The following is a 17,092-nucleotide window of genomic DNA, read 5'->3' as shown; positions in this document are numbered from 1 at the left end:
TAGATGGATAGGGTAGATCGAATTTCAATTTCATTTGCGTTTTTCCCCCTCCAACAAAACACAATTGTGTTTCTAACTTTATTTCACAACTCATTAGAATGTTGATTGAATTAAATTGCTCTTTAGCACACTGCTTCCAGACACAAAGGCGATGTGCAAAGCAGAGCTATTTGGATTTAGTTTGTGTAGTTGTTTTTTTAAGAGAAAGCAAAAAGCACTTTAAGCAAACTCCATAAACGTTTAAGTATCTTTTGGGTGATTATTTTTTTTTAAATGAGGAAAAAGAACATTTTCCTTCATAAAGAAGCCTTCCCTCCCTCTCCCCCTCCCCCCTCCCTCTGTTTTACGGGATACGTGAGCCTATGGTAGTTGATATGGGGGGGGGGTAAAGCGCTCTCTCTCCCCCCCCCCCAGCTAGGAATAAAAGTTCTAATTATTTTTACCGTCTTATGAACTGGAAGGTGTGTGTGTCTTTTTAACTCACAGAACAGAACTTGAATAGTCCTAACTTTCCCCCCTTCCTTTCCCCAACCCCTTTCTGTCACTTCCTTGCCCCCCCCCCTCCCTTCTCTTCCGAAGTCTTTGAGGAGGGTGGGGGAACCTTTTGACGTATCCGTGTTGTTAATCAGATCGATGGGGAAAAGTTTGATTGAAGTTCCTTTGTCATGCAAATGTCAAGGACTTGATGGATGATGGTAGATATCTGACAAACTTCAGGAGGCATTTGTTCATTGGGCTTGATGGCGACCACGTGGTCCAGACCCCCTCTTCCACCCCTCACCCCACCCCCACCTTTCCATCCCACCTCCACCCTGAAGGCTTTGGGAAGGAGGGGTGGGGGTATGGGGGGCTCCAGGGCTGGAGATCCGTAGATGGGAAGGCTTCTCTCTCTCTCCCCCTCTCTCCCTCTCTCTTTTTCCTAGTTAACTTTTGACATACTATCTAAAGGTTGTAGGGCAGAAGGGATCCCCGTAAAACAGGCTGACCCTCTTCCATCATTGGCAAAGGAACAATACCTAGAATGAACTTCTTCTTAGACTATGCAATTTGTAACCGTGGGACGAGCGCCTACGCGCCCAAGGACTATCAGCATCTCGACCAAGGGACAACTTCCTTCCCATCTTGCTCAGGTACCTCTCCTTCCTGTGACAGCTATCATCAAGAGGGACGCTTCGGGACGACGGGGGTGGGCGCTGCTGGGCTCAACGCCCACCAGCAACACCACCACCACCAGCAGAACTCCAGCTACCCTCCTCCTCTTCCTCCCAACCCTACTGGCCTTGGCATCTCCTTCGCGGGGTCATCCCAGCCATCGGGTACAGGATATTCGGCAGCCCCCAACTGCAGCCCAAGCTTCGCCAACCAGCAGTTCTTCCTCGGCCCCCAGGAGACGGATGGAGGCTACTTCCAGCCCTCGGCCTACCCTGCCAGCGTGGCTCATTCTTCCTCTTCTCCCTCTTCTTCTAGCCTCGGAAGCTTACCTGACGGTTTCTGCGCCACCCCGGGCCAGTTCCAGCCACACCTCTATGGGCCTGAGCAGGGTGGCTATTTGCAAGGGGCTTTTGGCAACCTTTCCCCGCCCTTACAGGAGAACAAAGACCCGCGGGCTTGCTCGGCCCAGCCATGCCCCATGACTGCCACCACCGGCACGGCCACCACCCAGACCTTTGAATGGATGAAAGTGAAAAGGAACCCTCCTAAAACAGGTAAAGCCCCCTCGGTTCCCTTTTACAAGACGAGGGGAGGCTAGCAGAGGCTGCTTTCCATGTGTCCCCCCTCCACTGGAAGGTGGTTGTTGTCTCCATCAGGCCTTACTCCAGAGAATCCCAAGAGCACGTGACTTGTGGAGTCACATGGAGGCAGGATCTGGTCCAGAAAAACAATACTCTTATGCCCTGCCATCACCAACTTTCCCATCTCTGGCCAGAACGCAAAAACCATAATGGGTTAGGTGAGTGTGTAGAACAGAGGGCGTGGGTGGAAAGGAAACGGATGGTACAATATGCCTCTGTTTCCAAAGTTGCCCGAGGGGAGAGAGAAGGCCAGCGTTAGCTTTAGGCCCTGAGAAGCAGACGGGGGTTCAAGCTGCAGAATGGTATCTAGTGTAGAAAATGACGGAATCTACTTTCCTTCCCAGGGATCACCTCCCCATCTGGTTATGGGGCAGGCTTGTTTCATTCATTATGTGATATGTTTATGCCGCTTTTCAGACGGACATTGCCTCTCAGGGCTGCTCACAGCGCTCAGAAAACGTGACACCAGTTCATTTGGTTGGGGTTTCACCCAGCATATAGAGGCACACATGCGCACGCGCGCAACGAGCTCTTCTAACATTCCGCGGCACTTTCACTCTTCGGTCCATGCCCACGAGAAGAGAATCAGTGTTTCCCCCTCCCCCATGCGCGTGTTATAAAGGCATGTCTGAGCGGGGTCGAGAATGGTGGTCTTGTGGCTGCTTCTTCACACCTGCAATTGGCCGCTGTAGCATCAGTAACAGGGTTACAGCTAAACGCTGCTCCACCAAGTCTCTGCCAGTGAAGATCAGGACTGCCTCATATCATTCACCCACAAGGGTAGAGGAGTCTAGTGGTGGGCATGGCATCCTGAAGATAACTTTCCTACTGCTGTAGTCAGTCAGGGCACGCGCAAAGCCCGCGAGACCCATCCCTGCTAAATGTAGGAACTGGGAAGTGTCCATTGGGTGCGTGTCACGCATAGTACCAGCTAGAGCAGTCCTGGCCTTTCCTATAGAGGCTCAGCCCAGCGCTGGGTTTTTCTGCAGGGCAGCATCCTCTGAGGCTGGGGTGGCCGAGCTTCGCACAATTCCCTTTAGGGTTGCATTGGAGTTCTTAATTCCTTGGAGGGTAGGGAGGCGCCGTCTCATGGAGGAGTACTCCTTGACGTCTGTGAGCAGCAACCATTCCAAACGAATGGCGCCCACGCAGGAGAATGTCGCCTGAATTAACCCCAAAGTTCCTCGCTTGTTTGTTATGTTTCAGTTTATTCAGCTGGTTTAAAAAGAAAAGAACAAATCTTAGCCATGTAAGAACGACCCCAGTAGATCTGACTGGGGGAAGTCAGAGGAATTTGCAAGCAAGGATAAAAATGAAATTAAGGGAAAGACCAGTCCATTTGGGGGACTGGGAAGCAGGACCGGCCTAGAGGCGATGGATGGACAGAGGGACGGATAAAGATACCCGGTACAGGGCTTCAGAGTCAGCCCGAGCATCTGTTTCTGACGCTTAGCCTCAGCTCTGGAGCAGTGCAGTTAGAAGCGTAGAGAGTGCCCCTGAGCAGGTGCAGAGTATACCCCCCTCGTCACTAACCACAGAGAGTCTTCTCACACCCGGGATGTAGAGGATGGTGTCACAATTTCCCGGCGTGTCTTTTCCTAGCAATTAAGCATTGGCTGGAATGTTTATTGGGAGAGTTATCTTATCAGGCTGGGTCAGAGCTAGCAGCTGAGTTCACCAGAGTTTATCCCCGGAACCTGTTTAACTTTACGGACCACGTGAAGCAGTAGTTCGGTTGATACGTTTATCCGAAATAAATCCAGTGGGCGAATCACCTGTTTGCCACGCGGTACCCAAGGCAACGCACACACTTGTAACCTAAAACTTGCAAGTGGGTCCCTGCAACAAAATGTTGCACCATTAAGTGCTTCTTGTTCAGAGTTCCAGTCATTCTATTTCGCTCGCTCTCTCTCCTTCGTTGTCCTTTCTTATCTCCCAAAGCCAGTATCCCCGTATCCACTGAACATACCCAGTCCTCATTTGGCTGTTTTTGAGGTTTTTCTCTCCGTTTAGGGTTTTTTTGGGGAGTCGGTAATTAAAAATAAATAAATTATTTTCTCCACTAATGCCTACGGACAGAGTTCCCCACCATCCTGGAGACATTGAAAAATAGCTTCTCTGTGTGAACCAGGAAGTGACCTATCTAGACAATGAGATGGTTCTTTCTGCCCTTTATCTCTCTCTGCGTTTCTCTGTCCTCCTGTCCTGTTCCAGCCTCTCCACTCCAGTTGTCAGGTTTTTTTCTACTCAACATTCGGTGCCTTTGAACCATTATGAGAATGGTGTGTGTGTGTGTGTAGGGTTTGCGCATAAGGTTAGTGTGCGCTTTTGGTACTTGTGCAAGTAGCCTGCACTTTTTTCTGGCTTCTTTCTCGAGCGTTGGAATTGCAATTTTTGGCAGGAGAACGGATGGCATGGTATTAGTATCAAGATAAAACTATTAAAACTACAAATGATAATAAGCGATAATATTGTTACCCGCCATAGGCACAGGAGAAGGGCAGTATAGGAGAACGACGAACTGATTTGATGTGCTTCTCTTGTAAGCCGCCTTGGGAGCGGTTGTGGATGAAAGGCGGTGTACAAAAAAGAAGAAGTAAATAAACAGAAACTGTTAAAGGTGGGGGGAACAGGTAAAATTGTTTTAAAGGGCAATGGCGAATAATGCAAAAGTGTCATCGTGGGCCCCAATTGTCACAACACAATCTTCTAGGATCCTAGACTGGGGTGAAAGAGTAGGAGCCCTCACACCAGGAGTAAAAAGGACCCGCAGTGGCCGTACTCGTAGAATGTTCCTGAGGAAAAGCCTGCCTTTGAGCATCTGCAGAGTGCACCTATCCCTGACTGCTTGATAACCACAGACCTGTTCCCACAGACCCTGCAGGTGGTGTGGAAACGGGGGAATAATCCAAAGCTCCCCCGCGGGTGGGCGTGTATGTGCTTCTGATTTTAGACCCGAGGGGGCTGCAATTCTAACGCGTGGCTTCCTTGCTTCCTCCCCCCCCCCCCTTTCCTTTGGCCTTGTGGCTCGTCTCTGAACAGCGACCGTGTCCGACTACGGCTTGGCCGTCCACGCCAGCACCATCCGGACCAACTTCACCACCAAGCAGCTGACGGAGCTGGAGAAGGAATTCCACTTCAGCAAGTACCTGACCCGGGCCAGGCGGGTGGAGATCGCGGCCACCCTGGAGCTTAACGAGACCCAGGTGAAGATCTGGTTCCAAAACAGAAGGATGAAGCAGAAGAAGAGGGAGAAGGAGGGTCTGGCCGGAGCCCCCGCCGCCCTCAGCGGCTCGGCCAAGGAAGCCAGCGAGGCGGCCTCGGACAGATCCAGCAGGTCCTCCACGCCCGACGCTTCGCCCAGTTCCGTGTCCTCTTGAAGGGGAGACACGCGAGGTCCTCCCACCCCCACCCGCACTCGAATATCCTCCCCACCCACAGGCCCCCCCTTTAAGGAAATAGCTCCTCCTTGAACAGAAACGCCAGGCCGATGCGCAGGCTGCCTTAAGCCTCGATCGTCACGCGCAAGCACATCACACGTCCATGGAGCAAGCCACCGCGCAGGCACGTGTATTCCTAAGCGCGGGCATCTGTGCACACGGACGCCTCGATTGTAGGTGCACACGAACAAGAACCGCGTGTTCAGAAACAAAGAACCGTGTGTTCAGAAACACACCTACAGATCAGCTTCCAAATGACGCACGCATATACTTTCTCTCCCTGGGTATTTTTTCCTGGTGGGGAGGGGTCATAGGAGCCAACTCCTGGCGGGCGGGGGTCTTCGAACCCCCCCCTTAAAAATATTTGTGCCTCCCCCCAAGTTGATGGGCATTGCCATTCAAATAGTACGCGTGCACTGCGTCATGTGATCGATTATGCGGGGCGGGGCTTACCTGCTCCCGCCCCCTATATTTTATTCAAGGTGGAGCCCTATCTCCGCAGAATCGTTTATGGGCTCGTACCATCAAGAGTTATTGCTTGAGACAGATTTGCAGCTTTTCCCGCGCCTGCCTGCTCTGACAAACCCTGCATGACAGGTACACGCGTGTTCCTTTGCTGCCTGAAACATCCACGGAGCAGGACCGCAACTCTCACACTCCTCCTTCCTTGGCAATGCGGAGGAACCCATCGCCAGCTATGTATTATTCCTTTCTCCCCGCACCCCCTATCAGAGATACTTAGAACGGGAGATTGGAGAGGAGTGATTCCTAAGGGTAGCCCTTACTCTTTCCCTCTCCGTTATGTGATAGGACCTCGCCCAAGACCAGGAGCTGCCCGAAGTGTGCCTGTCTCTTTGAATACCTACTTCATCAAGACTACTATATCTCAGGGACAGCCGTTTTCCCACCTTCCTTTCCCAAAATTAGGAACCGCACTTTCAGCAAGATTTGAGTGTTTCCGTTTTTGTTTAAGGTTGAGTTGCGGACGCAAGGTGTGTATCTTACTTTTCCAATGGATAAAACGAGGGTCATATTTCCGCGTTCGTCTCCTCGCTTGTTTCTGACTTTTCCTTACGCGCTAACGATTTTTTTTTAATTAAAAAAGTGTGGACATTTTATATAGAACGGAATAAAACAGACGCTCTCTCGCAGCCCAGTGACAACGCCAGAGGCCTTGGAGAAGCAATTCTCCCATTCATCTCCAATGTTGCACTAGAAGAGAACAGGGCCTCTGCCTGCTGATACCCCGAAATAGTTTGGCTACATGGAACTCCTTTCACGCATCAACTGTAGTTTCGCGAAGAGGCTTTCTGACTGACCGTGTGAATGCAGCATTTGCTAAAAGGGAAGCAAGACAGCTGATAGCTACTTATTAACAGCTCTGTTTTTATTTGTCTTTGATGTCAGCACCAAAGTTTTAATGACCATAGTGATGATGATGTTTAATATGTTTGTGGGAATGTGCCTCAGCATCGTATTAATTCACTAGCCTGATGAATGACTCATCTTTTTGCTAAAATGTATTTTTTAATTTTTTACTGTGTTTTAGGATATAACAAAACAGGCAGAATAGGGTATTGAACCCACTAAGGTTGGTACCAGAAATATGCTATTCTAAGAGCCTCCTAGAATTCTGCATCAGACAGAGAAGCCTTCTGTGACCCATAGGGTTTAGGCAGCAGGAGAGCAAAACTCCCAAATCCATAGACTTACACTTTGTAATTTTCATAGAGGATTTTTAGAACTTGGCTAGAGGATTTATCAAACTTGGCTATCATCTCTTCCAGCTGACAGGAGAGCCAGGTAGCCAAGTAGCTTAGATATAGCCAGCCTTTAGCAGCATGAAGCAATACATAAGTGTCAAAAGAGGATGTGCTCAACATCTGGGGATTTGCTGTGTGCTTAATTCCCTTGGAAACCAGGAAACACCCTGAACTTTAAATGTGCTTATTAGGAAAGTAAATTCTTTTGGTGGACAGGTCTTACCCTTCAGTCAATGCACCCAGGATTGAGCATATCTGACTAAATTTGGAGGTGGGGGTGGACAACTTCCTGTGCATTTGCCTGTTGCAATGAATGGGAGCTTGGCAAGAGCAGCAGGCCCTATTTCTTTGACTTCAAAATGCAAAGAGGTTCTGATTTGACCATTAGATATGAGGAGTCCTACAAGAAACATCAAAAGTTTGAGAATTTGGGAAGGAACTTAATCTTCTCCCTCCCTCCTACAAACAGCCCAACTCTTTTCACATTTACCATGAAACAAGTCCCACTGAATTTAATGGGATTTACCCTCTAGTAAGTGACTTCAGGAATTCAGGTGACTTCAGTAAGTCACTAGTAAGACTAGTAAGTGACTTCAGGACTTCAGGGACCCAGGTGGTGCTGTGGGTTAAACCACAGAGCCTAGGACTTGCCAATCAGAAGGTTGGTAGTTCGAATCCCCGCAACGGGGTGAGCTCCCGTTGCTCAGTCCCTGCTCCTGCCAACCTAGCAGTTCGGAAGCACGTCAAAGTGCAAGTAGATAAATAGGTACCGCTCCAGCAGGAAGGTAAACGGCATTTCCGTGCGCTGCTCTGGTTCGCCAAAGCGGCTTAGTCATGCTGGCCACATACCACGGAAGCTGTCTGAGGACAAACGCCGGCTCCCTCGGCCTGAAAGGGAGATGAGCGCCGCAACCCCAGAGTTGGTCACGACTGGACCTAATGGTCAGGGGTCCCTTACCTTTACCTTTAAGTGACTTCAGGAATGCAGCCTTATTAGTTCTCTCCCTCCCTCTATCTCTCCCTGGGCTATGACTTATGGGGTAGTAGTATACAAGGACCTTGGAGAACATCTGTAGACTCAGGGAATGCTTTACTTGCATGCACAAAGCTGGGAATAGGCAGGCTAATATTTCAAGCCAAAGGAAACGGTCACCCTGGCAGTAGGGATGGGCAACTTTTCTTTCCGTTTCAGTTTCTCTCAGTTCCTGTTTTTCACCAGTCCTAAATTTTCCACATCAGTGTGTGTGTATCCTCATGATAATCCATCAGTATTTTAGTGTTAATTTCTCCTAATAGAAAAATACACATTTGCAGGTTTGCAAGTAATATAATGCCCTAATATAATGCATTTTGCATGCCCCCCATTTATGTATTATTTAAATGCACACTTTAGTATATGCATTTTTGGGGTACGCATTATTTGGCATAGCAAAAAAATCAGAGAAATGTGAATGTTGAAAGATGGCTGTGTTTCAGTTTGTGCATTGTTTTGGAAAGTATGGCTTTGATAGGTTGACTATTAATGTCTCCCCCATTCCTACCAGGCAGGCAGGCAGGCAGGAACCTCCTGGCCTCTTTGCTTTTAGAGATTCTCTTCTAGGGCTTGGCTGCTAACTCAGAGGAAGACACTTCAACTAGTTACTTCTAAAACAGTTCCAAAATTACTTTTAAAAAGAGAAAGAGAGAGAATGTCTTGGTTTGACAAATTTAAGGACTTGTTTGCATGGAACTGAATTTTGACCGATATCTAATTGCTAAAGTTTACTAACAATTTATCCTATATTTATTATTCCTTCCCATAGAATGAACCCCAAACCCCCTCCCTATGATTGTAGGGCGACCTGGGACAGACAGTGCAAGCTTTTCCAGTTTCACTAACATTAGCCCTAGAGCAAAACTTTTAAAAAGCAGAAACTTTGTTGTTGTTATTATTAATAATAATTATTATTATTTAGATTTTTAATGGAATCTAGTGTTTTAAGCTGGATCTGGAGACACTGTCTCCTCCTTGTGCTTTATATCTTGAACCGAAACTACCTCAACCTAAATAAAGTATAAATTTTCTCAAGTTTCTTGAACACTTGGTTTGGCCATCTTTTCCTCTCTTGCCCCCTGCCCTTTGATATAACACAAACATTTGCGGGGAAATTATACTTCCACTGTGTAGTGTGTCCAGTATGGTTGCCTCACCTTAAAAGGGATACCGTAGAACTGGAGAAGGTTCAGAAAAGAGCCAGCAAAATGGTCAAGGCATTGGAGGAACTACCTGAAGAGGAAAGATTTGAGGCAATATAATTCAGAGATAAGGTGAGTAAGGGGGAACACAACAGAGGTGTACAGAATTATACATGGTATGAATGAAAAGAATAGAAAAAAGTTGTTTTCCCTCTCTCCTAATACAGTCATACCTTGGGTTTTTGAAAAGCCTAGTTCCCAAACGTTTTGGCTCCCGAATGCCACAAACCTGGAAGTGACTGTTAAAGTTTGCGAACTATTTTTGGAAGCCAAACATCCAATCACTGGCAGAGGAACGGGGGTGCGGAGGGAGCGGGCCGCCCCCAGCACCACTATTCCGGTAGGGTGCCATCGCAGAAGCCCCCCCAGACACACGCACCCCCTTGCGCGCCAGGCACCACACCCCCACAGGTGGTGTGCCATGCCCCCAGAATGCGTGCCATGCCTCCAGGGGTGCCAGCCACGCCCCCACCTGCTCTCCGCCCCTGATAGCGGAGCATGCAGCTTCGTCACTGCGTCCGATGGGGCTTCTGTGGCTTCTGATTGGCTGCAGGAGCTTCCTGTAGCCAATCAGGAGCCATGCTTTGGTTTCCAAAGTTTTGGAAGTCAAAAGGACTTCTGGAATGGATTCTGTTTGACTTCCTAGGTACGACTGTACTAGAAATCAGGGGCATCCAGTAAAACTGAAAGCTGGACAATTCAGGTCAGAAAAAAAGGACTACTTCACATAGTGCACAGTTAATTTTGCTTCCGCAAGAGACATTGATGCCACCAACTTGGATGGCTTTAAAAGAGGATTAGATCAATTCGTGGAGGATGTGGCTGCTAACCATGATGGGTCTGTTCTACTTCAACTGTTGGAGGCAGCAAATATCTGAATACTAGTTGCTGGGAAGCACAAATGCTGTTATTATACTCAGGTCCTGCTTGTGGACTTTCCTTAGGCACCTGGTTGGCTTCTGTGAGAATAAGATGCTGGACTAGATGGGCCTTTGGCCTGATCCAGTCAGGCTCTTCTTCTGTCCTTAACATCTCTAGAAAGGGCAGGATCAATAGCTAATGAGGAACCGAGAAAGTTTTCCTGCAGCTTCTTATATGAAGCAACCTTAGACTGAATCAAATGATTGGCCCATCTCACTCAGCATTGTCTATTTTGACAAGCTACCTAGAGATGCTGGGGAAGCCAGGAACTTCTGCTCTGTCACAGAGCTATGGCTCCAGGCTACTTCTCTTCATTCAGAATGGTCCAGAATACTGCATCCCCTCAGTGGCAAAGTAGACAACAAAAGGTTCTCTAAGTGACATTGGAACATCCACATCAACACAACAGGGTTGGTCTACTTCTCACTGGGGTGACAAACTCTTGAGTAGGTTCTGATGAAGGACTACTCCTCCATACTTTAAAAATAATAATTATTAGCGACAGAACTTACAGGGAGCTTTGTTCCTGATATGCAATTTTCTAGGTGTGGAGATTTGCTGTTTACACGGAGAAGCATTGAATCATGTGAACATCCACCTGCTGTCTGAATTGGTGCAGCTCAAACACAGGTTTACCTAGGAGGATAGTGAGGTAGCTGGAAGGTGCCATGGCCCCCTTTGTTCAAAGCATTACCCTCTAAAGCAGTATCTCTGGTCCACTTTATATCAAGTGGTAAAGCATTTCCTGGACTGTACCACTTTGGGTTGCAGATGGGGACTGTACTTTTGGGAAGGTTTCCAGCAGATGGGAGAATCTGCACATAGGAAGAAAGTATCAAGCCAGGGACAGACCCCTCCCCAACACATTAGTTCTCTACTTGCAGAAACTTCATTACTCCCCCCCCCCGCGACACACATCTGCATCCTGAAGTGGTACAGTCCAGAAAATGCTTCAATAGGTGAGTCCAGATTTCACGAACAGGCTGTTCTTCTGTGTCTTTCTCCTTTCTAAGTGGCTTCTGTTTCCACCTACTTCTACCAGAACATTAAGAAGGGGGTTTCCAGATAAGGACTATCTTTGAGATCCCATTTGGTGGAGATTGCATTGGTTGGAAAAGTGCTCCGTTACACACACCAAAAGAGTCAAGCATTCAGGAAAAGGTCATGTTGGTGTCAGCTTGTCCGGATAACAAAAAGTCTCTCTGGGCTCCATCTGAAATTCAAAGGGATTGGCTGGAAGATGCTTCCTGGCCTTTCTGCATGTGTAAAGTTCCCTGTCCCTTAGATAGAACGATCTGTGTTGCTCCTTTCTTGTTCCCTTTGTATCTTTCCTATTGGTCTCAGAGTCACCTTTCCCTGCTCTCCAGGGGTGTGCCCAGCTCCCATGTGAGCCCTTCTCTCCTTGCCTTAGATTTTGTGCTTTCTATAATGCATGCAGTTTGCATGAAAGAGAAGTAAGGATGCACCACATTGCTGCTGCTGCTTGTCTAGATGATGCAGTGAAACAAAACAAAATAACAACACACAATGGTCTTTTCTTCTGAGTAATTTTTTTTTGTACTTCAATTTGGATTGGATTTGCAATGGTAGCAGAGAAACTAAGAAAATGATAATAATTGTTCATAATAATAATAATACATACAACAACAATCCACTGCCAGATGACATTGACCATAAGAATGTTCTATCAAACATGTTTTAAAGGTATACATTTGGATAAGCAGTCCAAATAGGTTTCTGAATATTTATTTGTTTGTTTTACAACTAGAGGAAGGCTCTGGTTTTATTTCATAGAATCGTAGAGTTGGAAGAGACCTCAGGGGCCATCTAGTCCAACCCCCTGCAATGCAGGAATCTTTTGCCCAATGTGGGGCTCAAACCCACGACCCTGAGATTAAGAGTTTGATGCTCTACCAACTGAGCTAACTGACAATTTTCAGAGATACATTCAGAGGTAGAAAGGACAATGAGTAAAACATATTCTGAGTAGACATGCATAGGATTGTGAACCAAAATGTCTGGGGCTATTCTCATAACTTGAATTAGATTCAAATGAACAGGCAAAGGACTTCACAAAAGTGACCCTCCCCCAATTTGCAGTGGGCTGGCTTCCCTACTGCTCCACTCATCTATCCATCATTTGCTTTTAAAAAAATATTCCATCCAGTTATCTCTTCTCAGACTCTGCTGGTCTGATTTCTTTTCTTACTTTCTTTTTTTGTCTTCCCTTCTTTTATTTGTCATTATCATCCTGCCCCCACTGCTGCCAACACCCTTTCCTTTCCATCTATCTGTCATTTCGGAGGATAGGTCTAGAACCAAGAGCTGGAAGATTCAGGGAAGCAGATCCAGCTAAGCATTGCGAGAAGCATCCTGACCGCAAAAGCTATCGGCCTGTGGAACTACCTGCATCAGGAGGTAGAGGGCTCTCCTTTGCTGAAGGTGTTTAAGCTAGAAGCTAGATGACCAAGGTCACGTAAATATATAACCTGCACTGAGCAAACGGCTTGACTAGAGGACCTCCAAAGCCCCTTCCAAAATTCTATCCACTGCCCCATCATCTCTCATTCTACTTCCATCAATCTTCTCATTCTCTCCCCTTTTCTTCTCTCTGTTGTCTTTCCTTTTCCACCCATCCATCTTCCCTCATTATTTTCCTCTTTCCTCTCCATTCAATGACCAACCTGTTATTTCCTTCTTTCCTTCCATCCTCAGAGAAGGAGGGAAATGAAAAGACATGCCTGTGGTGATAGCTGTCTCTCTGAGCCATTCATTTCTCCCTCTCTTTGTTGTGGAGGACTGCTACATGTATTTATTTATTTTTTTAAAAATAAGCCATGCGTTCCTGGCATGGATCTTGAGGCAAACTATCAAAACCACAGTTTTTCAAGGCCTCATATACAGAAACCACAGTCTCTCTCAAAGCAGCTGGAATTCCTTCTCTATCACAAAAGGAAGAGAAATTCCCAACTGTTTTTTTTTAAGGGTTTCAAAATAATTTATAGCAGTGACTCAGCTGGATCTGCTCCTCTTTGAAGGGGAACATCTTCAGAAGGTGGGCTAAGCAGACTCCTGCCTTCTGCCCAGACAAAAGAGCAGGAAGAGAAGTCCAGGAGTCCCTTTGGCTCCTTGGCAAGTTTGTCCTTGCCATCTGTTCCCACCCCTTGGTGTGATTTCACCCCCTCCTTCTCTCCTTAAAGCATTTGTTCTCACAATGTGAGGCCTTTTGATCTCAGAAAATCACTTTCTATTTAAAAGGAAGAAAGAGAGAACTTCCTACTTTTGGGATCCTTGTAACTTTCCCTCTGAACTGGACAATCCTTCAGCTGTGTAGATTTTTATGGCCTCTGTGACAGCTTATAATGGGAGGCCCAGTTTATAATGGGAAATTGTTTTCACCTTTAAATGAAAGTGTGGTTGTTGTTACTGTTTTAGTGAACTGCTCTGAGATCTTTAGATGAAGGGCAGTATAAAAACAACAACAACAACAACAACAACAACAACAACATTTATTATTTTAGTGGAACCTCTCAGGGTTTAGATGAAAGTCTGAGCTCCATTCAACACTGTGCCACTGGTAAGATATAAGCCCCCCTCTCACCTTCCACACTTGTGAAACTGAGAGCAATGTAGAATGTGGTTGCGTGAATGCTCCAGACACCCGGATTTATTTATTTTTTGAGGTGGGAAAGTAATTTATAAATTGAGTGTTCCCTCACTGTTCCACTAAAGTTGTGTAGGCCTTTGTGTTTCTTAAAAACTGCACTTCTAGACTGTTTACTGCTTTCGGGTGGGGATCAGTCAAATACTACTAAATTCAGGTTGATTGGTTTTTTTTTTTTTAAAGTTAACATTCTCTATCTAACACAAAGCAATCCCACCAGCAGCAAAAATATTTGCCCCCTTCTTTTGCATGAGGACAAGATATCATTGCTAACTAAGACTGGTGGGTATATTCCCCTCATCTTTTTCTGATCATACGGAAAGCCCTGGTGACAAGTGAATGATACAGGTCCTGATTTGTGCATGGGCCTGTGCTCTAGTTTCCATTGCTAGATGTTCTCAACACTGCAACACATGAATTAAAAGGTGATCATGTGCATATCCCATTGGGGATTAGAGGAAAGAACTTTTGGGTCATAAGATGGAGCAATTGACTCTGGGGCTTAAAAGCTTGCACTGGATGCCTATATGTTACTGGGTCAAGTCCAAGGTTCTTGAATTAATTTACAAGGCCCTTAACAACTTGGTTCCAGGATACCTTAATGATCATTTGAAGCCTTATACTCCTGCCCAATCACTTAGGTTAGTGTTAGGGATTCCTCATGGCTTGGATGCACAGCTTGTATCCACCAGCAGCTGTTCATACTGTATTGTGGGTCCAATTCCATGGAACCCCCTCCTGGCTGAGATCAGACAGGCCCCCTCCCTACTAAAGTTCCAGCGGCTGAAGACTTTTATTTTATTTTTATTTCAGAAGGCATTCTTAGTAACTTTTTCACATTTATTATATGGTTAATTTGAACTGACTTTATGCTGGTACCCATCACTTAGCACTTAGCAACGACAGTATTGAGTGGTATATAAGTTATTAAAATTAATAAATGTCATATTAATATGTAGATAAAGATGTGGCTTCAAGGCAGGCATACGTCCTGGCACCTGTCTATAAAAATTAAGCAGCAACCCCACTCCAAATAAAACCCCAGTCTGTTCATGCTCAGTAGCTCTCTTTTCTTGCTTCCATGTGTATTTTCAGACTGAGCACAACCTCTCCTGCTCCACCCTTTTTGGAATGTATAGGTGACCCCTTTGCTCCTAAAAACAACAACCCTCACCTATCCCTTCCTCAGTTTACATATTGGCTTGACAGCTGGCCTGACAGCTCCATTCCAAACCCTACCTCTCACATGGGCTTGTTCAATATTTACTCAGGCTGATAGGTTTGCCTAGAGCTTCACTCTGTCTGCCTTGCCCTGCTAGCTCCTCTTCCCCTCCAGCTTTGGTTCACCGAAAGTTCAACCGTAAATGAATTCACCGAAGGACAGGCTCGGGCTGTCCAGAGGACCAAAGATGGGGTCACACGTAGGTCTTCCCACACAACCGGCGCTTTCCATGGCTCACCACTCCATCAGCACTCCAGGCAAGAGGTCTGCTTTGAAAAATTATTTTGGGTTGCAGGGGTGGGGTGGGGGAACAAACCACAAGCTGGTAACAAGAGAGCGCCAAGCATATTCGGGGGTAGGCTTTCAACAAACGGATCAGAGGTCAAGCCTTCAGGGGAGGTGAGAAAAGTTCATGAATGCCCTGAGGTTCATAAGATTCCGGAAAAGTGTAACTGTGCACAAATTGAGAGTTGTAATGAGAGATGTTTTTGTATATGTAAGTGTCAGCATATGCATATTTGCACTATACTAATACAGTGGTACCTCGGGTTAAGTACTTAATTCATTCTGGAGGTCTGTTCTTAACCTGAAACTGTTCTTAACCTGAAGCACCACTTTAGCTAATGGGGCCTCCTGCTGTCGCTGGAGCACGATTTCTGTTCTCATCCTGAAGCAAAGTTCTTAACCCGAAGTACTATTTCTGGGTTAGCGGAGTCTGTAACCTGAAGCATCTGTAACCTGAAGCGTATGTAACCTGAGGTACCACTGTACTAATAGTAATAATACTATACTAGCTGTATTCTCTACTCTACCCGGAAGATAAGAAGAGCCCTAATGGATGAATCCAAAGGATTATCTACAGTAATCCTACAATGACCAACCAGATGCAACAATACTCTCCTCTTCCTGATCCTCAGCAAATGACTCTCAAAGGCATACTGCCCCTAATACTGAAGATTATGTACAGGCATCATGACTAGTAGCCATGAGTAGTAGCTCATACTAACACACTCCAGTATTGGGATGTGTTATGCCATAATAAATTTGTTAGTCTTCAAGGTGACACAAGATTCTTTTGGTTATTTTTATTATGTAACTTTAATACTGTTGTATTTTTATGAATGCTTCTTCATTGATATTTGTAATCTATCCTACAAGTTCTTTTTCTTTCTTTTTGATAGAGGTATATGTGAGATGCTAGAGCTCAACCCTGAGTTATGTCTTCTATTCTGGTCTTCTTCCTAAGCCCATACATACATGAAATAATCTGGTGGTACTCACTCAGTACCTTTACCTTTTTACTCACTCAGTAGTGGTGAAAATGCACTCTGCACATGCTCAAAGCACACTATTGCTACTATTAATTCACAATTGCAATTTCCGAGGTCTGGTGTTACTTGAGATTCTTGTAGCATCGAAAGATAGAAATGGAAGAGGTCTACTGAGATATACAGCCAGGCAGCTGAACACCAGTGAATAATCAGAACTTGGTCTCAACCTTTGAAGTTATTTGGAATGCCAGCCTTCATCCTGGGAACAGGGGAAGTAATATCACAGAGTGCCTCTGAGGCTGTGCAGAGTGCATTTCCTTCATCATTTCATCGCCACAATCTTGCTCCCCAATCTGGCAGCACAAGTGGAGAAATATCCAGGTCAGAGATGGAGGATTCCAGGCAAGTTTGAACTCCCTACATTCTCACTTTTTAAATCAGGCACCACTCAACAGAGACGTATTAGGTCAGTTTTAAGTGTTGCTCCTATTACTCTTTCATTCCATCGAAATTCTCTTTTGAGCTCCTGTTGTTCTTCCAGCTTTAAATCCATGGAGGCATCCCTCCCACTCCGCCGCTACCCACCACTTCTGATCCACCTTTATACCCTATGCTGACCCTCCATAGGACAAAACCCTTATTCTTTTACTGTGGAATTCTAGAAGGTAACAACGTTGTATGATTTGCGGCTCACATTTACCCCTCTGTTGGAAGAACTGACATATTTCATATTTATATGCTGATGGTGTAGAGAGGAATAGTTTGGAAACAGCAGGGGGAATC

General features: G+C 46.0%; 1 protein-coding gene across 1 annotated transcript; it reads left to right on the top strand.

Moving 5' to 3' along the window:
* The first annotated feature begins 894 nt into the window (after positions 1 to 894).
* Positions 895 to 9,032, top strand: HOXB1 (homeobox B1). The gene is made up of 2 exons (XM_083472342.1): positions 895 to 1,706; positions 4,836 to 9,032. The coding sequence occupies exons 1-2, from the start codon at positions 1,022 to 1,024 to the stop codon at positions 5,171 to 5,173; spliced, it is 1,023 nt and encodes a 340-aa protein (XP_083328468.1). The 5' UTR covers positions 895 to 1,021; the 3' UTR covers positions 5,174 to 9,032.
* Positions 9,033 to 17,092: the final 8,060 nt, after the last annotated feature.

Source organism: Podarcis liolepis (genome assembly GCF_965112155.1).
Source record: "Podarcis liolepis genome assembly, chromosome: 13".
Taxonomy (NCBI): Eukaryota; Metazoa; Chordata; class Lepidosauria; order Squamata; family Lacertidae; genus Podarcis; species Podarcis liolepis.
Note: the sequence above shows the minus strand (reverse complement) of the source record. Positions and strands in the feature narration are given on the sequence as shown.